General features: G+C 45.0%; 1 protein-coding gene across 2 annotated transcripts in view; it reads left to right on the top strand.

Annotated features, from left to right (window-relative positions):
- Positions 1-24,544, top strand: part of NCAM2 (neural cell adhesion molecule 2) — a 585,384-nt gene that overhangs the window by 427,332 nt on the left and 133,508 nt on the right. For both annotated transcript variants that reach the window (XM_077294013.1, XM_077294012.1), the window contains exon 14: positions 20,881-21,002. In XM_077294013.1, the coding sequence (XP_077150128.1) occupies positions 20,881-21,002 (122 nt within the window). The remainder of the gene's footprint in view (positions 1-20,880; positions 21,003-24,544) is intronic.

Raw genomic sequence — 24,544 nt, 5'->3', positions numbered from 1 at the left:
TTGGCTATTACGGAGTCCTCATGAAAAATTAGTGGGTAATATATTGTACCTAATATGTTGTGCTCCTGATAACCCTTATGGTTACAATGGAGTCAGCACTTGAGTCTATGGAAAAATGTACAGAAACAAAGCTTCAAGCAACATGTATAAATTATGGTAAAAAAAACATGTCCTAGAGTTCAAATTCTCTTGTGGTTAAGTCATTCTGTTTAAATTGGATACAACAAAGTGCATCCTAATCTGTTCTCATTGAATATGATCAAGTGCAACACGATCTGAAAAAAATAAAGATTACAAATAATTGAATAATAAAAACATATATAAAAAAGTTCTATCTATCTATCTATCTATCTATCTATCTATCTATCTAGATAGATACAGTTGTGCTCAAAATTTTACATACTCGACACCCAAATGATCCTGAATGATCAAAAGTTCACATACCCTGGTGATTTTGGCCTGATAACATGCACAGAAGTTGACACAAATGGGTTTGAATGGCTACTAAAGGTAACATCCTCACCTGTGACCTGTTTGCTTGTAATCAGTGTGTGTGCATAAAAGCTAAGTGAGCTTCTGGAATCCAGACAGACTCTTGCATCTTTCATCCAGCCACTGATGTTTATGGATTGTTAGTCATGGAGAAAGCAAAATAATTGTCAATGGATCTACAGGAAAAGGTAGTTGAACAGTATAAAACAGGAAAGGGATACAAAAAGATATCCAAGAAATTGATAATGCCAGTCAGCAGCGTTAAAACTGTGATTAACAAATAGAAAATCAGGGGCTCTGTAAAAATGAAACCCCGTTCAGATAGACCAGTAAAAATGTTGTCCACATCTGCCAGGAAAATAGTTCGGGATGCAAAGAAAAACCCCCAAATAACATCAGCTGAAATACAGGACTCTCTGAAAACTAGCAATATGGCTGTTTCAAGATGCACAATAAGGAGGAAAAATGAGCTGCATGGTCGAGTCACCAGAAGAAAGCCATTACTGCACAAATGCCACAAAGTATTTCACCTACAATATGCGAAAGAGCAGAGAGACAAGGCTGAAAACTTCTGTAACTAGGTAATTTGGAGTGATGAGTAGTGTTGAGCATTCCGATACCGCAAGTATCGGGTATCGGCTGATACTTGCGGGTATCGGAATTCCGATACCGAGATCCGATACTTTTGTGGTATCGGGTATCGGTATCGAAACAACATTAATGTAAAAATGTGTAAAAGAGAGAATTAAAATAAAAAATATTGCTATACTCACCTCTCCGACGCAGCCTGCACCTTACCGAGGGAAGCGGCAGCGTTCTTTGTTTAAAATTTGCGCTTTTCTTTCCTTTACGTGAAGTCCTGGCTTGTGATTGGTTGCGTTGCAGTCACATGGGCGACGCAACCAATCACAGCAAGCCGTGACGTAATTTCAGGTCCTTAAGGATTTTAAAATTACGTCCCGGCTTTGTGATTGGTTGCGTCGCAGTCACATGGGCGACGCAACCAATCACAAGCCGTGACGTCACGGGAGGCTGGACACGCGCGCATTTTAAAATGCGCGCTTGTCCAGCCTCCCGTGATGTCCCGGCTTGTGATTGGTTGCGTCGCGGTCAACCAATCACAAGCCGGGAGGCTGGACACGCGCGCATTTTAAAATGCGCGCTTGTCCAGCCTCCCGTGACGTCCCGGCTTGTGATTGATTGCGTCGCGGTCAACCAATCACAAGCCGGGAGGCTGGACACACGCGCATTTTAAAATGCGCGCTTGTCCAGCCTCCCGGCTTGTGATTGGTTGACCGCGACGCAACCAATCACAAGCCGGGATGTCACGGGAGGCTGGACAAGCGCGCATTTTAAAATGCGCGTGTATCCAGCCTCCCGGCTTGTGATTGGTTGACCGCGACGCAACCAATCACAAGCCGGGACGTCACGGGAGACTGGACAAGCGCGCATTTTAAAATGCGCGCGTGTCCAGCCTCCCGGCTTGTGATTGGTTGACCGCGACGCAACCAATCACAAGCCGGGATGTCACGGGAGGCTGGACAAGCGCGCATTTTAAAATGCGCGTGTATCCAGCCTCCCGGCTTGTGATTGGTTGACCGCGACGCAACCAATCACAAGCCGGGACGTCACGGGAGACTGGACAAGCGCGCATTTTAAAATGCGCGCGTGTCCAGCCTCCCGGCTTGTGATTGGTTGACCGCGACGCAACCAATCACAAGCCAGGACGTCACGGGAGGCTGGACAAGCGCGCATTTTAAAATGCGCGCGTGTCCAGCCTCCCGTGACGTCACGGCTTGTGATTGGTTGCGTCGCCCATGTGACTGCGACGCAACCAATCACAAAGCCGGGACGTAATTTTAAAATCCTTAAGGACCTGAAATTACGTCACGGCTTGCTGTGATTGGTTGCGTCGCCCATGTGACTGCGACGCAACCAATCACAAAGCCGGGACTTCACGTAAGGAAAGAAAAGCGCGAATTTTAAGCAAACAACGCTGCCAGTTCCCTCGGAGAGGTGAGTATAGCAATATTTTTTATTTTAATTCTTTCTTTTACACATTAATATGGTTCCCAGGGCCTGAAGGAGAGTTTCCTCTCCTTCAGACCCTGGGAACCATCAGGAATACCGTCCGATACTTGAGTCCCATTGACTTGTATTGGTATCGGGTATCGGTATCGGATTGGATCCGATACTTTGCCGGTATCGGCCGATACTTTCCGATACCGATACTTTCAAGTATCGGACGGTATCGCTCAACACTAGTGATGAGTCCAAAATATTACTTTTTGGACACAACGTTAAACGTTACATTTGGAGAGAGGTCAACAAGGCCTATGATGAAAGGAACACTTTTTCTACTGTAAAGCACTGAGGTGGATCGCTGATGTTTTGGGGATGTGTGTGCTAAAAAGGCACATGAAATTCGGTCAAAGTTGAAGGAAAGATGAATGCAGCATGTTATCAGCAAATACTGGAGGTAAATTTGCACTCATCAGCCCAGAAGCTGCATCTGGGACGTACTTGGACGTTTCAACATAACAACGATCCAAAACACAAGGCCAAGTTGACCTGTCATTGGCTACAGCAGAACAAAGTGAAGGTTCTGGAATAGCCATCTCAGTCTCCTGTCCTCAGTATCATTGAGCCACTCTGGGGAGCGCTCAAGCGCGCAGTTCATGCTAGACAGCCCAGGTATTTACAGGAGCTGGAGGCTTTTTACCAAGAAGAGTGGGCAGCTTTACCACCTGAGAAAGTAAAGAACTTCATCCACAACTACAACAAAAGACTTCAACCTGTCATTGATGTTAGAGGGGGGGCAATGTTAGGGCTGGCGAAATGCACCGAGTAAATAGAGAGATGATATTTGGTGCGTTCGCAGCCCGGGGTCCACCGTGCAGGAAAGAACCTGCTGCTGGCAAATGGTGGCACAATATGGCGGTAGAAGCGAACTCTGTTACCTCACAGAGTCGCTATAAAGAACGCACTGTGTCCTGTTTAGCTCACAGGTGTACACAGTAACTGCCGAGCAGATAGCAGCTTGTGGTCACGCAGTCAAAGAGAGAAACATACAATCTCCTCATGGGAGGTGCCAATATTCTAGTGGCTTATTTCAGCTGGGTCCCTGAATACACACAAGAGTGACCACATTGGCGCAAAACTCATCACATGAATTGATACTAGCGCATGGCCATGCGGTCTTGTGCAGCTATTATAGCTGCAGCAAGTACAGGACCTTCCAAAAAGGACCAATGGGAGGCTGCCACAGATGTTTGAGCACCTTCAGGACCTTCCTAGAGGACCAATGGGTTTTGCTGCAGTATCTAAGCATGTGACCCTTGATCTCCAATCAGAGATCTTACCCTGGGCATGCTCAGAAGGGGAAAAGTGGGACTTAGTCCCAAAAATGTCTGCTCGCCGCTGCCCAGTAGTGGCCAAAATGGCAGAAGCTGGAAAGGCAGCAGTAACCCTCTGCACAGTCAGACTGAGCAAGATGCTAGGACCGATGCCTCCGCCAAGCAGGCTCCATTGCGGCAGGAGAAGAATGGGAGACCGCAGCGGAGATGGCTCGAGATTCCCCCTGTGGAAAGGCAGGAACTCGACCCCTAACAGGGCAATATACGGTATTAAGGAATGGGGTGTGTGTACTTATGATCAGAGTCATTTGGATGTTTTAAGTTGTTGTTATGATTTAAAAAGAGAAAGCACAGTAGTTTGACAATAAATGACTTCACTCAACCGCTAACCATGAGTGGAGAAAAAGTTTTGGTTTTATCATTCATATTCTCTGAAAAAAGGCCAAGAAACCAAAAATTCTGACGGTGTCTGTAAACTTTTGAGCACAACTGTATATAGTGACCATGTCAATGGCAAAGTAGGGGAGGTATGTTTCTCTAAGGGTACTTCAGTGATAGCAGCCTAGGAAAAGCTCTGGCTGTCATGGGTGTGTCAGATGCTATGGATAGTCGCTCTGCATTTGGCTGCAAATGGTCTCTGCTTTGGCATTATAGACGCCTTCTTAATCCTTCTGACTTTTGGTCCCATGTGGCAACTTCCCTTTGGCTTTAGTTGACACACCTGGACCTGGGTGTTTATAGACTCCCAGTCTGCTTCAGGAAGTTGCCGGTGATATTCACGTTTTCCCTTATGAAGGCTTGGAGCAATAGCAGTCGGCTAACTTCCTCTCTGGTGCTGTTAGAGCACGTTTGGTGTTACCTCTCTGAGTCTGCTCAAGCTAAGTTGCTTCCCCCTTGTTTGTCTCCCTTTTATTAAGGGTACAGTGAGGACTGACCAGTGACACCCCCTTCCCTATTCAGGGCCTAGCTTTTGGAACCAAATTAGGGTCGTAGGGGAGGCAGGATGCTATTAGACCTGCATACAGGTCTCCACTCCCCTTTCCCTATCTTTGGGCTTCCTTCCCCTATTCCCCTCATGTTGCATTTAGTCTTCCCACACTTTGCGTGACACCAGCACACCAAGTGCTTAAAGTGGTTAATTAGCCATGCTTAGTGGTAGGTTGATTGAACAGCTGTAGAATGGGAGAAGGCCAGAGGATAATTACCTAGCCTTCTAGAGCATTCAAATTCTGGGTGGGCCCAGAGGTGCAAGTTCTGGAGCTTTGGTTTCATGTTAAGCAAAACTAAACCTTTTGTTGTTTGTTCCTGAAGCAGGTGGTTTCTTTGGCTCACTTGGCTGCACATAGAGGTAGAAACAATCTATCACTATATATATATATATATATATATATATATATATATATATATAGTGGGGAAAATAAGTATTTGATACACTGCTGATTTTGCAAGTTTAACCACCTACAAAGAATGGAGAGATCTATAATTTTTATCATAGTTACACTTCAACTGTAAAAGACATAATCTAACAATAAAAAACAGAAAATCACATTGTTTGATTTTTTAAATAAATAAATTGCATTTTATTGAATGAAATAAGAAATTGATCACCTACTAACCAGCAAGAATTATGGCTCTCAAAGCATGTTAGTTTTTCTTTAAGAAGCCGTCCTACTCTGCACTTATTATTTGTATTATTTGCTCCTGTTTGAACTTATTACCTGCATAAAAGACACCTGTCCACACACTCAATCAATCACACTCCAACCTCTCTACCATGGGCAATATTAAAGAGCTGTCAAAGGACACCAGGGACAAAATTGCAGACCTGCATAAGGCTAGGATGGGCTACAGGACAACAAAGAAGCAGTTTGGGGAGAAGGCAATAACTATTGGTGCAATTATTAGAAAGATGACAGTTAGGGTTGAGCGAAACGGATCGGTCATTTTCATAAGTCGCTGACTTTTGGCAAAGTCGGGTTTCATGAAACCCAACCTGATCCCAGAGTGGGATCGGCCATGCGGTACACGATCTTCGCGCCAAAGTCACGTTTCATATGACGCTTAAAGCGCCATTTTTCAGCCAATGAAGGTGCATGCAGAGTGTGGGCAGCGTGATGACATAGGTCCTAGTCCCCACCATCTTAGAGAAAGGCATGGCAGGGATTGGCTTGCTTTCTGTGGCGTCACAGGGGCTATAAAGGGGCGCTCCCGCCGACCGCCATCTTACTGCTGCTGATCTGAGCGTAGGGAGAGGATGCTGTCGCTTCGTCAGAAGCAGGGATAGCGTTAGGCAGGGTAAATTGACCCCAAAACCGCTTGTGCTGTAGCGATTTCCACTGTCCAACACCACCTTTTCTTTGCAGGGACAGTGGAGGCTAGATTTCTCTTCATCAGCTCTGAAGCTTGTAAGGCTCCCTGATAGCTGCGTTGCTGTGTGTACGCCGCTGTGCAAACCAACTGCTTTTTTCAAAGCACAAATCCTGTTGCTCCTTCCTTTCTGCACAGCTATCTTGTTTGTTTGTCCACACTTTTGACTTTTGTGTGCAGCACTCCTTTTTATTGCTGCCTGCCACACTTTTCTGAGATTACTGTAGGGAGATAGTAATTGTAGTACTTTTTTTTTTTGTTATATCTCTTCAAGCCACTTTCTGCCACAGAAAACCTACTGTATAACAGTGTGCCGGATTTCTTCCTAATTCTCCATTAAAACAAAAAAAAAAAGTGGGAGATTAAGACTGGCGAATCTGCATTAGTGCCAGTCCTGTGTGTGGCATCTGTCTTTTTTTTCTGCCACAGAAAACCTACTGTATAACAGTGTGCCTGATTTCTTACTAATTCTCCCATAAAACAAAAAAAAAGTGGGAGATTAAGACTGGCAAATCTGCATTAGTGCCAGTCCTGTGTGTGGCTTTTTTTTTCTGCCACAGAAAACCTACTGTATAACAGTGTGCCTGATTTATTCCTAATTCTCCCATAAAACAAAAAAAAAGTGGGAGATTAAGACTGGCAAATCTGCATTAGTGCCAGTCCTGTGAGTGGCATCTGTCTTTTTTTCTGCCACAGAAAACCTACTGTATAACAGTGGGCCAGATTAAATCACTTGTCTCACATATCCCCCAAAAAAATTAAAATAAAGGGAGAATAATCTTGCCAAACCTGTGCATCTGTGCGAGTGCTGTCTGTGGTATCTGTCAGTCATTTTGTGCCACAGGAACTATACCGTGATATAGTGGGCCTGATTCAATCCCTTGTCTCCCATATCAAAAAAAGAGGGACATTTCTATTGCCAGTGTGTGCATCTGCGTCAGTCCGGCTAGTGCCATAACTGCCAGCCTCTTTCTGCTAATCAAACTGTGTTGTGTAGTACAGTGGGCCTGATTTTCCCCTGCATTCTCCCACACATAAAGAGGGACATTTCTATTGCCAGTGTTTTTATCTGCGTCACTCCTGTTAGTGCCATATCTGCCAGCCTCTTTCTGCTAATCAAACTGTGTTGTTGTGTAATACAGTGGGCCTGATTTTTCCCTGGATTCTCCCACACACAAAGAGGGACATTTATATTGCCAGCGTGAGCATCTGCGTCACTCCTGTTAGTGCCATATCTGCCAGCCTCTTTCTGCCAATCAAACTGTCTACTGTAATATAGTGGGCCTGATTTTTCACTGCATTCTCCCACACACAAAGAGGGACATTTCTATTGCCAGTGTGTGCATCTGCGTCACTCCTGTTAGTGCCATATCTGCCAGCCTCTTTCTGCCAATCAAACTGTCTAGTGTAATACAGTGGGCCTCATTTTTCACTGCATTCTCCCACACATAAAAAAGGGAGATTTACATTCCCAACAAGTTCACACACACCTTGTACCTGGTTTTACAGGACTACATAATGGTTGTTAGTTTGGTTACATTTTTCCAAGAATGAGGAAGTCTGGTGGAAGAGGTCGTGGCCGTGGGCGGTCATTGGCAGCTGGTAATGATGGTAGTGGTGGTGGTCGTGGAGCATCAGGTGGTCGTGGGAAAAGCAGTATAGCCCCTAAGTCTCGAGTTGTTGAGCCAGCGTCATCTTCTGGCTGCACAAGGCCTCGAAGGCTCCCTTTTCTGGGAGTAGGAAAACCGCTTTTGAAGCCGGAGCAGCAGGAACAAGTACTGGCTTTCATTGCTGACTCTGCCTCTAGCTCTTTCGCCTCCTCCTCAGAAAGTGCCAAATGTCAGAGCAGTGCGTCGTTAGTGGATGCTCCCGGTCAGGAAAAAGTCGCTTTCTTGTGTCCTTCACCCAGAACAACAGTGAAGGATGCATCAGACGACACAACTGGTTACTCCATGGAGCTCTTTACACATACCATGCCTGGGTTAGAAAGGGAAATTGTTAACAGGCCATGCCCATTACAAGATGAATCAGACATGGAGTGCTCAGATGCACAGCCACAGCCAGATTATTATGCTGTTCCTTTGACTCAGATCAGAACATTGCCCTCGCAGTGTACTGATCCAGAATCTGACCCCGATGAGACTATGGAGCCCTGTCACGAACGCTATAGCACCGGCTTACATGGTGACCCAGAGGAAGGTGCACAGAACATAGAAGAGGAGGTCATAGATGACCCAGTTGTTGACCCCGATTGGCAGCCATTGGGGGAACAGGGTGCAGGCGGCAGTAGCTCTGAAGCGGAGGAGGAGGAGCCACAGCAGGCATCAACATTGCAACAGGTTCCATCTGGCAGGCCCATATCTGGCCAAAAATGTGTGGCAAAACCAAAACCAGTTGTAGGACAGCGTGGCCATCAGGTTAAAGTAGCTCAGTGTGCAATTCCTGAAAAGGTATCCGAAAGGAAGAGTGCAGTCTGGAATTTTTTTAACCAAGATCCCAATGATCAGCGCAAAGTCATCTGTAAGAAATGCTCAAGGACCTTCAGCAGAGGTCAGAATGTTAAAAATTTAAATACAAGTTGCATGCATAGACATTTAACCACCATGCACTTGCAAGCCTGGACAAACTACCAAACGTCCCTTAACGTTGTAGCACCCTCTCACAATGAAGCTAATCAGCAAGGCGACATCCCTTCCCTCACTGTAAGCCCACCGTTTACCACACCACCTGCAGGTAATGTTGCGGTCTCGTCGCAAGGCCAAAGCAGTCAGGGAATCACCAGGTTCGCGTCAGAAAAACTGTATGTAGGGCAACATCAAGAATACCATCACCAACCCTCTCTCAGTCACCCATGTCCACCGGCACCCCCGCTAGTTCCACCGTATGCAGCTCTCCAGTCCAGCTCACCCTACATGAGACTCTCGTTAGGAAAAGGAAGTACTCATCCTCGCATCCACGTACACAGGGTTTGAACGCCCACATTGCTAGACTAATCTCGTTAGAGATGATGCCCTACCGGTTAGTTGAAACCGAAGCTTTCAAAGCCCTGATGGACTACGCTGTACCCCGCTACGAGCTACCCAGTCGACACTTCTTTTCGAGAAAAGCCATCCCAGCCCTCCACCAGCATGTAAAAGACCACATTGTCCATGCGCTCAGGCAATCTGTGAGTAGAAAGGTGCACCTGACAACAGATGCATGGACCAGTAGGCATGGCCAGGGGCGTTACGTCTCCATCACGGCACACTGGTTTAATGTGGTGGATGCAGGGTCCACAGGGGACAGTAATATTGGGACAGTTCTGCCTAGCCCACGGTCTAGGAAACAGTTGGCTGTAGGCGTTCGTCCCCCCTCCTCCTCCTCGTCCTCCAGCAGAAGCGAGAGCTCATCCACAGACCGCAGTCGCACGACCACTCCATCCGCAGCTGCCACTGTTGCACACGAGGTGTCCAATTATGGAACAGCTAGTGGCAAGCGTCAGCAGGCTGTATTGGCAATGAAGTGTTTGGGCGACAACAGACACACCGCGGAAGTTCTGTCCGAGTTCTTGCAGCAAGAAACTCGGTCATGGCTGGGCACTGTACATCTTGAGGCAGGCAAGGTAGTGAGTGATAACGGAAGGAATTTTATGGGTGGCATAGCCCTTTCACAACTGAAACACATTCCTTGCCTGGCTCACACCTTAAACCTGGTGGTGCAGTGCTTCCTGAAAAGTTATCCGGGGTTACCCGACCTGCTGCTGAAAGTGCGCAGACTTTGCTCTCACATCCGCCGTTCGCCCATACACTACAGCCGTATGCAGAACCATCAGCGGTCTTTGAACCTTCCACAGCATCGCCTAATCATCGACGTTGCAACAAGGTTGAACTCCACACTGCACATGCTTCATAGATTGTGCGAACAGAGGCGTGCTGTTATGTATTTGTGGGAGGATACACATACACGGGCAGGCAGTTGGATGGCAGACATGGAGTTGTCAGCTGTGCAGTGGTCGAAGCTCCAAGACCTGTGTCAAGTCCTTCAGTGTTTTGAGGAATGCACACGGCTGGTTAGTGCAGACAACGCCGTAATAAGCATGAGCATGCCCCTAATGCGTCTGCTGATGCAAAGTTTGACGCACATAAAGGAATAGGCGTCTGCAGCCGAGGAGGAGGGAAGCCTTGATGACAGTCAGCCATTGTCTGCTCAGGGAAGTCTACAGGACGAGGTGGCGGGTGAAGAGGAGGAGGACGAGGAGGATGATGGGGATGACTATTTTTTGGATGAGGAAGCTTCTCAGGGGGCAATAGAAACTGCTGGTGGTGCAAGGCTGGGTTCAGGGTTTTTGAGGGAGACAAGTGACGTTGATTTGCCAGAAAGTGCTCCTCAACCCAGCATATGCACTGACTTGACAACTGGAACATTGGCCCACATGGCGGATTATGCCTTGCGTATCCTCAAAAGGGACCCACGCATTATAAAAATGATGACAGATGACGATTACTGGTTGGCCTGCCTCCTTGATCCTCGCTATAAAGGCAAATTGCCAAATATCATGCCACATGAGAACCTCGAACAGATATTGGCAACCAAACAAGCTACTCTTGTAGACCGTTTGATTCAGGCATTCTCAGCACACAGCACCGGTGATGGTTCTCACACGAGCTGCAGGGGGCAACAGGGCAGAGGAGTTAGAGGTGCACAGATCAGAAGTGGCGTAAGACAGAGGGGTTTTCTGACCAGGTTGTGGAGTGATTTCGCAATGACCGCAGACACGACAGGTACAGCAGCATCCATTCAAAGTGACAGGAGACAACATTTGTCCAGTATGGTTACTAACTATTTTTCCTCCATTACCGATGTTCTCCCTCAACCGTCATTTCCCTTTGATTACTGGGCATCCAAAATAGACACCTGGCCTGAATTGGCTGAATATGCATTGCAGGAGCTTGCTTGCCCAGCAGCTAGTGTGCTGTCAGAAAGAGTATTCAGTGCTGCTGGTTCAATACTGACCGAAAAAAGGACTCGTCTGGCTACCCAAAATGTTGATGATCTAACCTTCATTAAAATAAACCACTCCTGGATTTCAAATTATTTTGCCCCACCTTTCCCGGCTGACACCTAGCTTTCCTGTAAAAAGGTCTTGCTTTGGTACTGGTGTTACTGACTGTTCCAATCTCGTAATTTGCAGCTGCTGTTTGTCCAGCATACGACATCTTTACACCTCCCTAAATGCCCTATCTCCCCCCAGGGGGCCGTAGTCTCGCCACTTGTGGCAAGCACCCGTCAGAGTGCCCTTTGTCTGAAGAGGTGGGTGTGCCCACTTTTGGTCAACGGCACTGGCACTGGGTCCCTCATAGTACAATGAAGTGTTTCTGGCGGTGGTGGCGCGCACCCAACGTCAGACACACCGTTGTAACATGAGGGGCCCTGGCCTTGTACCGCTGGCCAGGAGAGAGTGTCCCCCCAAGGTAAAACAGTGCTCTACCACTTGCAAAGTTTTCTGTCGCTGCTCCACCACTGTTTAGTCTATGCGCTGAAATCCTTCCATGCCTGGCACAGACAATAACAATTTGTTGACATGTATGATGCTAGTTAAAATAGTCAGGGGCCCTGTCCTACACTTACACCAGTAAATACTTTGCGCAAAATTACAATGTCTGAAAGTCAGCATAGGAGCACACCCCTGTACCTAAGTATGCCACCCTTTTTTTTTGGGGGGGGGTTGGTTTTTTTTGGGAGACATTAACATCTAGTTTGTTTTTGGGAGTACTTACTGTGTCAGACACTCCTTCCAATTGTCCTCCACTGACCACACCAATGCCGCCTGTGTACCCCTGTAACCAATTTAAAACTGCATAGAGCCTATTTTATTATTTTAGGCCTAGGAAGTCTGTCTGCGGTCCCTCCTTCCAATTGTCCTCCACTGACCACACCAATGCTGCCTGAGTACCCCTGTTGGCAAATTTAAGCTGCATAGAGCCTATTTTATTATTTTAGGCCTAGGAAGTCTGTCTGCGGTCCCTCCTTCCAATTGTCCTCCACTGACCACACCAATGCTGCCTGTGTACCCCTGTAACCAATTTAAAACTGCATAGAGCCTATTTTATTATTATAGGCCTAGGAAGTCTGTCTGCGGTCCCTCCTTCCAATTGTCCTCCACTGACCACACCAATGCTGCCTGAGTACCTCTGTTGCCAAATTTAAGCTGCATAGAGCCTATTTTATTATTTTAGGCCTAGGAAGTCTGTCTGCGGTCCCTCCTTCCAATTGTCCTCCACTGAACACACCAATGCTGCCTGAGTACCCCTGTTGCCAAATTTAAGCTGCATAGAGCCTATTTTATTATTTTAGGCCTAGGAAGTCTGTCTGCGGTCCCTCCTTCCAATTGTCCTCCACTGACCACACCAATGCTGCCTGAGTACCCCTTTTGCCAAATTTAAGCTGCATAGAGCCTATTTTATTATTTTAGGCCTAGGAAGTCTGTCTGCGGTCCCTCCTTCCAATTGTCCTCCACTGACCACACCAATGCTGCCTGTGTACCCCTGTAACCAATTTAAAACTGCATAGAGCCTATTTTATTATTTTAGGCCTAGGAAGTCTGTCTGCGGTCCCTCCTTCCAATTGTCCTCCACTGACCACACCAATGCTGCCTGTGTACCCCTGTAACCAATTTAAAACTGCATAGAGCTAACTTTTTTAGTTAACACATACTACCTTTGTCTGTCTGCACCACTAAATCACGCTGTCCTCCACTGAAAAAGCTGAGCTTCAACCTTCAGGCTCTCATTAAGTATTTTTAAATGTAACACTGCAATTGCCCTACTACTTGGGTTGGGGCCTAGTAACGGTGTCTGCCGCTCCTTGGTGTTCTCCTCCTCCTTGGTGTTCTCCTCCAGGTTTCCTTGTCTGAGCTTCAACCTTCTGGCTCTCATTAAGTATTTTTAACTGTAACACTTTTGTTGCCCTACTACTTTGGGGCCTAGTAACGGTGTCTGCCGCTCCTTGGTGTTCTCCTCCTCATTGGTGTTCTCCTCCAGGTTTCCTTGTCAGAGCTTCAACCTTCAGGCTCTCATTAAGTATTTTTAAATGTAACACTGCAGTTGCCCTACTACTTGGGTTGGGGCCTAGTAACGGTGTCTGCCGCTCCTTGGTGTTCTCCTCCACTGAACAAAGCAGTGCCACCTGTTTCCTACTGTTAGCAATTTAGAACTACATTTAGCCTAGTTACTTATTTGGCCCTACTCACTGTGTCAGCCTCTCATTACAGTTGTCCTCCACTGAACAAAGCAATGCCGCCTGGTTTGTCCTGTTACCAATTTTGAACTGCATTTAGGCCACTTTATTATTTGGGCCTAGATCTGTGTTTCCTCCTCATTCTGCCCATTGCCCAGCCACTGCTAGATTAGCCCGCTGGTACATTGACCCAGACCACTACATTCCCCTTGCACTCTACACAGCCTGAATCTGACTCTGCTGAAAGTCTGGTTCCTGTTCCCGCATACTATACCACCTTACACGGGGACAAAGAGGAAGGTGCAGGTGAAAGTGCAGGTTCCTTCATCAGGTGGGGGGGCCCACTCGTTAGCGACGTCACTGGCACAGGGCCCCTCATAGTACGCTAAAGTGTCGCTGCCGTTGGGAGGCGCCCCCGCCGTGCAAACACACCGCCGTACTGTGAGGGGCCCTGTGCCAGTGCCAATGCGAACGAGTGGGACCCCCTGCTTGCTCAGGATCACAGCACTTGCAACGTTGCAATACTTACCTCTAACTGCTCCACCGCCGTGACGTAGTCCACGTTTCCTGGGCCCACTAAAAACTTGAACCAGCCCTACCCCCCACAACTTTAGCCAAATGACCCCCCAATTTTCAATGGCTACCTATTATTGTAAGGTAAATTAAGATTGACAAGCTTAAGTAACAAGAATTTATGTTTTTGGCATTAAAATGGGCACTCACTGCCGACTATGCTTCCCCATTGACTTGCATTGGGTTTTGTGTTTCGGCCGAACAACGACCCCGACTTTTCAAGAAGATCGGCCGATTTCACTCGACTCGACTTTTGACAAAGTTGGGTTTCGCAAAACCCGACTCGACCCCAAAAAAGTAAAAGTCGCTCAACCCTAATGACAGTCAATCTGCATTGATCATGCATGATTTTGCCTTGTGGGGTATGGATGATTCTGAGAAAGGTCAGTTATCAGCTCAGAACTACTGTACACTACAATGATCTGAATAGATCTGGGGCCACAGTCTTAAACATTACCGTTAGTAACACACTACGCCTTCATGGATTAAAATCCTGCAGGACACGCTAGGCCCCCCTCACGCTAGCACATGTCCAGGCCCATTTGAAGTTTACCATTGACCATCTGAATGATCCAGATCAGGCTGGGAGAAGGTCATGTGGTCAGATTAGACCAAAATAGAACTTTTTGGCATCAACTCCACTCTCCATGTTTGGAGGAAGAAGAAGGATGAGTACAACCCAAAGAACACCATCCCAACTATGAATCATGGTGGGGAAAACATCATACTTAGGGGTGCTTTTCTGCAAAGAGGACAGGACAAATGCACAGTAATGAAGGGAGGATGGATGGAATCATGAGATTTTGGCTAACAACCTCCTTCCCTCAGTAAGGGCATTAAAGACGGTTCATGGCTGCATCTTCCAGCATGACAATGACCCGAAACACACAGCCAGGGCAACCAAGGAGTGGCTTCTTAAAAAGCATTTCAAGGTCGTGGAGTGGCCTAGCCAGTCTCCAGTCCTGAACCCAATAGAAAATCTTTGGAGGGAGATGAATCTCAATGTAGTCCAGCAACAGCCCCAAATCCTGGAAAAGATCTGTATGGAGGAGTGTACCAAAATCTCTGGTACATTGAGTACAACCGTGGTCAAGAAGTACAGGAAAGAAAGGTTTTTTTTACCAAATGTTAAGTTCTGTTTTTCTATTGTATCAAATACTTATTTCATGCAATATAATGCAAATTAATTACGTAAAAATCATGCAATGAGATTTTCTGGATTTTTATTTTTAGATTCTGTCTCTCACAGTTGAAGTGTACATATGATAAAATTTACAGATCTCCCCATTCTTTGTAGGTGGGAAAACTTGTAAAATTGTCATTGTATTAGAGGACCCTGCCTGGAAGGCTCACAATCTACAAGGGATGGGTGAGGATACAGTAGGTGAGGATAGAGCTGGTCGTGCAGCAGTTTGGTCAATCGGTGGTTACTGCAGGTTGTAGGCTTGTCGGAAGAGGTGGGTCTCCAGGTTCTTTTTGAAGTTTTCGATGGTAGGTGAGTGTCTGATATGTTGTGGTAGAGAGTTCCAGAGTAGGGGTGATACACGAGAGAAATCTTGTATGCGATTGTGGGAAGAGGAGATAAGAGGGGAGTAGAGAAGGAGATCTTGTGAGGATCAGAGGTTGGGTGCAGGAAAGTAACGGGAGACAAGGTCACAGATGTATGGAGGAGACAGGTTGTGGATGGCTTTGTATGTCATGGTTAGGGTTTTGTACTGGAGTCTCTGGGTAATGGGGAGGCAGTGAAGGGATTGACAGAGGGGAGAGCCCGGGGAATAGCGGGGTGACAGATGGATTAGAGTTTAGAATAGATTGGAGGGGTGCGAGAGTGTTAGAGGGGAGGCCACAGAGCAGGAGGTTACAGTAGTCAAGGCGGGAGATGATGAGGGCATGGACTAGGGTTTTTGCAGATTCTTTATTTAGGACTGTACGGATCCGTGAAATATTTTTGAGTTAAAGGCGGCAGGAAGTGGAAAGGGCTTGGATATGTGGTTTGAAGGAGAGATCAATGTCAAGGATTACCCCGAGACAGCTAGCTTGTGGGACTGGGGAGAGTGGGCAGCCATTTACTGTAATGGATAGGTTTATTGGGGGGTCGCGTGAGATGGGGCAAAGATGATAAATTCTGTTTTGTCCATGTTAAGTTTTAGAAATCTAGCTGAGAAGAAGGATGAAATAGCGGATAGACATTGAGGGATTCTGGTTAGTAGGGTGGTGATATCTGGTCCAGAGATGTAGGTCTGTGTGTCGTCAGCATAGAGATGATACTGAAACCGTGAGATTCTATGAGCTGTCCCAGGCCAAAAGTGTAAATGGAGAAGAGCAGGGGCCCAAGAACTGAACTTTGCGGGACTCCGACAGATAGAGGGCGTGTGTAGGAGGTGGTGTGTGAGTTGGAGACGCTAAATGTCCAGTCAGTTAGGTATGATGAGATCCAGGATAGGGCCAAGTCTGTGATGCCAAGGGATGAGAGGGTCGGCAGCAACAGGGAATGGTTCACTGTGTCAAAGGCAGTGTATGAAACACTTCTTTTCCCCATTATATATGTTATAGCCATTAGCTTAGCTAATGCAGCGCATGACTGTGTATTCATAAATGAGCAACACTATATGCTGTTGCATCAGTAAATTACTGAATTCTTCAGCAAGAATCAGTTTCCTACTATCAGTGGCCACAAAAAGTGTTATAGTCAGAGACGTAGCTATGAGTTCAGCCTAGAGGGCAAAAGACCTTCTATTGGGCCTACTTAAGTAATGGATGGTTATATCAGCAGAGGGGCACCTTAGCTAAAGTGACATTAAACACCTCAGTGGGTGACCGGGCAGAATCAGATCAGAGCACTAAATGATCAGTAAGGTATGTCCAGGCTCGGACTAGCCCACAGGAGAACAGGAGAATCCACAGGTGGGTCCCTGTGCAGGAATGGGCCTCCATCCACTTATATGAGTAGTACGTGGCCTAATACACTTGATTTACTGTATACACGCAAAGGCAACATCTTATTTTTTTTATAATCAACCCAGATTATTGCTTTGGCATTTTGTGAATGATGAAAATGTCATATTTGCGTGTAGCTGAAAAGTGAACCCTGGAGTTAATGTTACTGTGAGCCCTTATCACCTAAGTCCACCCAGTCCACACACCCAGGGTCTTTTATATTTTTATACACCATTCTGAGTCAAGTTATAAAGTATTTTGCCTCATTGTACAGTCCCTTTAACACTAACCTAATAGTAAGTTTTACATAATTATGTCAATATACTCCTTGGATTCCTATATGTGCAGTATCATAGAATTGTTTAAAAACCGCTGAATGGAAGGAACATTACAAAGCTGCATTTTGTAATTTTGGGTTACTTTTGCCAGCCAATCACTCTGTAATTTGAAGAGCATAGAAAGAGTGCGGCTAATTACAGGCCGTCTGCTGCTGTACACGGCGCTCATCTGGATGCCATGCCTTAGCATAAAGCTTTCTGGACACTTTCAATGAAGCTCATAATTCAGACAAATTGAACACTAAACTAAACACCTTTTTTGCAATAATTGGATCAATTAAATTATAGCTTTCAGAAGTAGAGCACAACCTTGGATTTTCTTGACTTTGTGCAGTTACCAATGGAAGATTTTATTAAAAGCCGTTTGGGAATTGTTTTTGCATAAATGGCGCATTTGCAGTTTAACCTTGCAGTCAGTGCTATCATTGTAATCCTCATCAGTAGGTTTTCTCCTCTGCTTCAGAGTAAGCTTGTTTATTTCTAGTAACGCAAACAAGACTACTAAACTATACATTACCCATGGAGGTCATACAAAACACTAGATGCAGTAGTTTTTATGTAGAGTGTATTCATTTTTACGCAAAAACGAAAAAAGAAGGCACTCACTGATCCGAAATTCATCACTTTATTCCATCTTCAAATAAAATTCATGGCTGGGGGAGTGAACATAGGAGCTAGAGTGAGCAGGGGCAGATGATGGCCGTTGCGCGCATCAGTATCAACCCGTGGAAGCGCAAGCACAGCGTGAAACGGTCGTCACCTGCCCTGCTCACTCTAGCTCCTATGTTCACTCCCCCGGCCATGAATTTTATTGGATGATGAAATAAAGTGATGAATTTCGGATCGGTGAGTGCCTTCTTTTTTCATTTTTGCATATGGATAGGATTTACATGTTATTTTCGGAAGAGCACCTGGGATCATGATGTGTGGCTGGTCACTAATTGGATATTGAGTGACACCTAAGTCCTAGTCTCAGAAGAACCTCTATGCTTTGAGACGGTGCCGTCCTATATTTTCTTTTTCTTGCATTCATTTTTACATCAACTAATTTTAATAAGGCCCGTTCATATGTCTGTGTTTCTGGTATGCATGGTGCCCGTTTTTTCATCATTAAACCTATGGTGATTTTCACATATCCGTGTTCTCACATCAACCATGTGTCTGTGTGAATCATATGGAGATATTCCATTTTTTTTTTGGCAGCACAGAAGACAAAGGCCAATGCAAGTCTATGGGTCTGTGAAAAACACGTACAGCACATGGATGGCATCTTTGTGCCATCACTGTGCTTTATGTGTTTAACATTGCAAAGTATAGGAGAATCTTTGTAATTTCATTCTTTCTTTATCCATACCGGAAAAACACTGATGGCACACTGATCCAAAACACTGATGACACCTGTATTGTTTTTTCCAATACCAGTTTATAAGAGGACCAAATACTGAAGATTTTGTAGTGTAAGTTTTATTATAAGGCCATGTTCACACATTCAGTATTTGGTCAGTATCTTACATCAGTATTTGTAAGCCAAAATCAGGAGAGGAACAATCCGAGAAAAAGTAGAATAGAAACATATGCACCACTTTTGTTTTTTTCACACATACTCCTAGGTTTGACTTGCAAATACTGATGTGAATACTGAAGAAAAACTGATAGTGTGACCATAGCCTTAACCTTACTTTCATATTATGGGTTAAAAAATGTTCTATGAAACTCAGACTTGACATATTTTTGATAATTGTCCTTGTGACCAGTGAGATATTGATTAAAATCTTAGTTTTCATAGAGGGTGTATTGAATTATGCTGAACACTGTGTGTAAAGGGGGCTAAACTGGTTTCTGACTGTATAATATCCAAATATTCTATATTCTTATATGACGTATAGTGTTGAGCATTCCGATACTGCAAATATCGGGTATCGGCCGATATTCGCTGTATCGGAATTCCGATACCGAGTTCTGATATTTTTGCGATATCGGGATCGGGATCAGGATCCATATTCATGTAAAAAATAAAGAATAAAAATAAAAAATATGGATATACTCACCCACCGACGGCCCCTGGCTCACAGCGGTGCAACCGGCAGCCTCCGTTCCTAAGAATGCAGTGAGTGTAGGACCTGCGATAACGTCGCGGTCTTGTGATTGGTCGTGTGACCGCTCATGTGACCGCTCACGTGACTGCGACGTCATCGAAGGTCCTTCACTCTCTGCATTCTTAGGAACGGAGGCAGACGCTTGCAGCTGTGACAGCCAGGGCTCGTCCGAGGGTTAGTATATCCATATTTTTTATTTTTATTCTTTATTTTTTACATGAATATGGATCCCAGGGCCTGAAGGAGAGTTTCCTCTCCTTCAGACCCTGGGAACCATCCAGGATACCTTCTGATATTTGTGTCCCATTGACTTGTATTGGTATCAGGTATCGGTATCGGCGATATCTGATATTTTTTGGATATCGTCCGATCCAATCCGATACCGATACTTTCAAATATTGGAAGGTATCGCTCAACACTAATGACGTATAGAAATGCCGATGAGAAGTGTTACCAAATTATCTACAGTTATTAACATGGTATTCATAGAAAAACATTTGGGATCCCATGATAAAATACATAATGTGGATTAGGCTCCATGTGACAATATTTGGCACACATTTTATGGAAAGAAGAGGCTTCTATGGCTTTTGCTTGATTTATCTCGTATAACTTTTTTCTATTGCATATCTTACTTGTGATTTATGTACGTCAAGTAATCTTGTTTATAGACTGGATTTACTGTCTTGCCGTGCTCCAAGATTTACTATTTAGTCATATTTACAGAATAAAGTTACATACAAAGTATGCTCCAAAGTCCGCATGGAAAACTTTTAAAGTATTCTTCAAATAAGCTCCCTGTTCATTTCAGCTGGAAAGCACACTATATAGTGCACATAGTGTTTTTTTCCACATTTCTTTTTCCATAGTGGACAAAGAAAGAACATGTCAATTCTTGAGGCATGCTCAAAAAGCTGCTCCAAATTTGACCAATGAAACAAAGGTATAAAAAATGCCCATTTCACAAAAATTCCCCAAAAAAACTGCAAACAAAACATTCCCAAAAAATTGTATTTTTCAGTTTTTGCATGTGCATTTTCAGTTACAAAAATACATGTGAATTCTGAGAACAGTATGATGTAAGGACGGAGATACTGATTCCAGCAATGTGTCATCTACCAGATTGCTTGGTGCAGTCTTGATAGAATCCCTGCTGTAGCAGTGCTATGAATGCAGAGCTGTGTATAACCCCGCCCACACCCCTGATTGGTAGCTCCTGTGTGCACTGCCAATCAGTGATGGGGGCAGGGTTACACAGATTATCTGGGCTGCCAGACACAGGACACTTAGTCCTCTAGTGATAATCTCCTGCTGATAAAACACTGATTGTATTGAAAGTACAGCAAGCTGTTGAGTAAATGACACATCCCTGGAATCGGGGTCTCTCCCCTTGCAATATGCTGGTCTCCATTTAATAGAAAAAAAACAGTGGTAGAATTTCTTTAATGACGTTATCTCATCATAAATATATCAATATAATACTGGTTGTATTTGTGTAATCTTCAGGTGAGCCAAGTCCTCCGTCTATTCATGGACAGCCAGGTGCGGGCAAGAGCTTTAAGCTAAGCATAACAAAGCAAGATGATGGGGGTGCTCCAATCTTAAATTATGTTGTCAAATACAAAAGTGTAAGTACTGCTTATTTTTCATTTCATTTACTGGAAAAAATATTAAATTATAAGTCCAACATTTTTATAGCAATTGTTATTTTGAAAAGATTAAAATTTTGCTGCCAGCCAAGGGTCCCTCTTTATGGTAAGTTACTTTAAATCCTCTGTATAGTCATAAATGAAAAAATATCATGCCAAATATCTGCCACTAGGGGGAGCTTAGGAGCTTAATGCATACTAGGGTTGAGCGAAACGGGTCGGCCATTTTCAGAAGTCGCCGACTTTTGGCAAAGTCGGGTTTCATGAAACCCGACCCCTGTGTGGGGTCGGCCATGAGGTCGGCGATCTTCTGAATCTGGTATCGGAATTCCGATACCGAGTTCCGATATGTTTGCGATATCGGAAATCGGTATCGGAATCCACATTTAAGTGTAAAATAAAGAATTAAAATAAAAAATATTGATATACTCACCTCTCCGGAGGCCCCTGGACATCGCCGCTGGTAACCGGCAGCCTTCTTTGCTTAAAATGAGCATGTTTACGGCCTTCCATGACGTCACGGCTTCTGATTGGTCGCGTGGCGGTCACATGAGCGGCACGCGACCAATCACAAGCCGTGACGTAATTCTCACGTCCTAAATTCCTCATTCTAGGAATTTAGGACCTGAGAATTACGTCACGGCTTGTGATTGGTCGCATGAGCGGTCACATGGGCGGCCACGACCAATCACAAGCCGTGACGTCATCTAAGGCCCTTCACGCGCTCATTCTTAAGAAGGAAGGCTGCCGGAAAGAAGCAGGGCGCGTCCGGGGGTGAGTATATACCTAATAGGAATATACTCACCCTCGGCTTCTTTCCGGCAGCCTTCCTTCCTAAGAATGAGCGCGTTCAGGGCCTTAGATGACGTCATGGCTTGTGATTGGTCGCGGCCGCCCATGTGACAGCCACGCGACCAATCACAAGCTGTGACGTAATTCTCAGGTCCTAAATTCCTAGAATTAGGAATTTAGGACCTGAGAATTACGTCACGGCTTGTGTTTGGTCGTGTGGCGGTCACATGAGCGGCACGCGACCAATGAGAAGCCGAGACGTCATGGAAGGCCTTGAACGCACTCATTTTAAGCAAAGAAGGCTGCCGGTTACCAGCGGTGATGTCCAGGGGCCTCCGGAGAGGTGAGTATATCAATATTTTTTATTTTAATTCTTTATTTTACACATTAATATGGATCCCAGGGCCTGAAGGAGAGTTTCCTCTCCTTCAGACCCTGGGAACCATAGTATCCTATTGCACTGCATTGGGTTTCGTGTTTCGGCCGACCCCGACTTTTTTATAGGATCGGCCGATTTCGCTCGACCCGTCTTTTGAGAAAGTCGGGTTTCGTGAAACCCGACCCGATCCTATAAAAATAAAAGTCGCTCAACACTAATGCATACTGTTTGAACATTAAAGGGAACCTGTCACCGGGATTTGATACCCCAAACTAATGATGTAGATGTAAGGTGGTGTGATGCTGAATAAGGCCATATCTATGTGTTGAAATCATTTTTGCTGTTTTAAAGCAATCCATAGTTGAAATCTTATGGAAATGAGTCACAAGTGCAGTGGGGTGGGACACTGCACTTACAGCTCTCCTGCATCTCCCTCTGTTCCCCGCCTGCTGCCGTCCTCTTGCCTCTAATTGACTGGTCTCTCTGCTTTACCTAAAGAGATGTCCCCCCAGCACAGTCACTGCCTGGGGCCCAGCAGGCATTGTAAGGCCCTGATGATGCTTTGGATGCCGGACCACCAATCTGCACTTGCAGCTCATTCGCATAAGATTTCATTCATAGTTTTCTTTAAAATGGCAAAAAAAGAGTTTTCACAAGAAAGTTAAGGATTTATTCAGTATTGCAGCACCTTTACATACAGGTCAGAACCCCCGCATCAAATCCGGGACATGTCAGCTGTTTTGAACAGCTGACATGTGCCCGCAATAGCGGCGGGTGAAATCGCAGTTATGCCACTGTTAAACGCTGACAGCAGCATTTAACCGGCACTTACGGCCATCGGGCCAAAGATGAGTGCATCGCCGACCCCCGTCACATGATCGGGGGTCAGCGATGCTTCTGCATAGTAATGATAGAGGTCCTTGAGACCTCTATGGTTACTGATGCCGGTTTGCTGTGAGCACCACCCTGTGGTCGGCACTCATTGCAAGCCTGTAATTCAGCTACATAGCAGCGATCTGATGATCGCTGCTATGTAGCTGAGCCAATCGAGTTGTGCCAGCTTCTAGCCTCCCATGGAGGCTATTGAAGCATGGCAGAAGTAAAAAAAATATAAAAAATATATAAAAGTTTAAATCATCCCCACTTTGGCACCATTCAAAATAAAACAATAAAAAAACAAACCTACACATGTTTGGTATCACCACGTTCAGAATCGCCTGATCTATCAATAAAAAAAGCATTAACCTAAACAGCTAAACAGGGTAGCGAGAAAAAAATTCAAAACACCAGAATTACGCTTTTTTGGTCGCCGCGACATTGCATTAAAATGCAATAATGGGCGATCAAAAGAAAATATCTGCACAAAGGTGGAATCAATAAAAACATCAGCTCAACATGCAAAAAATAAGCCCTCACCCAACCCCAGATCACGAAAAGTGGAGATGCTACGGGTATCAGAAAATGGCGCAATTTTTTTTTTTCACAACTTAGATATAAGATAACCTAGACAGGTTTGGTGTCTACGAACTCATAATTACCTGGAGAATCATAATGGCAGGTCAGCTTTAGCATTTAGTGAACCTAGTAAAAAAGCCAAACAAAAAACAAGTGTGGGATGGCACTTTTTTTGCTATTTCACCGCATTTGGAATTTTTTTCCCATTTCCTAGTACACAACATGGTAAAATAAATGATGTTGTTCAAAAGTACAACTTGTTTTGCAAAAATTAAGCCCTCACATGACCATATTGACGGAAAAATAAAAAAGTTATGGCTCTGGGAAGGAGGGGAGCGAAAAACGAACCTGGAAAAATGGAAATTCCCAGGTCATGAAGGGCTTAATCTCAGGGCAACATGAGGCAGTGTCTGAGACATTGAGTTCAGTGATGTATCACTTACAGGCTGTGTGCTGTTATATAATAAGTGTTTCATCAGCAGGAGATTATCACTGCCTAGACTAGGTCTGCTAGACTGACCACGCCCCCTCCTGTGATTAGCAGCTCACGGTCAATATACAGTGTACACAGAAAGCTGTGGTGTGGGCGTGATTAGCCTTCTGAGTTCTGCAACATGCTGTACCTATAAACTCTGATTATGTGGTAGGAGAAATCTGTTGACAGATTCTCTTTAAATTTGGATTGAAAAAAAGAGGGTGATTCAATTTTTTTATTTTTTTAATACGTATTTGTATTTTTTGCTTTACTTTTAATCTATATAGTGGACATAATGGCTTGTACTACATACTATTAATATTTTATCATTGCATTATATAGTAAAAATCACTGTCTCTTATGAAGCACAACATGCATGTTTCATTGTAAAAATGGTATCGAGTGATGGTAACCCATCGG

Source organism: Ranitomeya variabilis, chromosome 3, assembly GCF_051348905.1.
Source record: "Ranitomeya variabilis isolate aRanVar5 chromosome 3, aRanVar5.hap1, whole genome shotgun sequence".
Classification (NCBI taxonomy): Eukaryota; Metazoa; Chordata; class Amphibia; order Anura; family Dendrobatidae; genus Ranitomeya; species Ranitomeya variabilis.
This window is presented reverse-complemented; position numbering and strand designations above follow the sequence as displayed.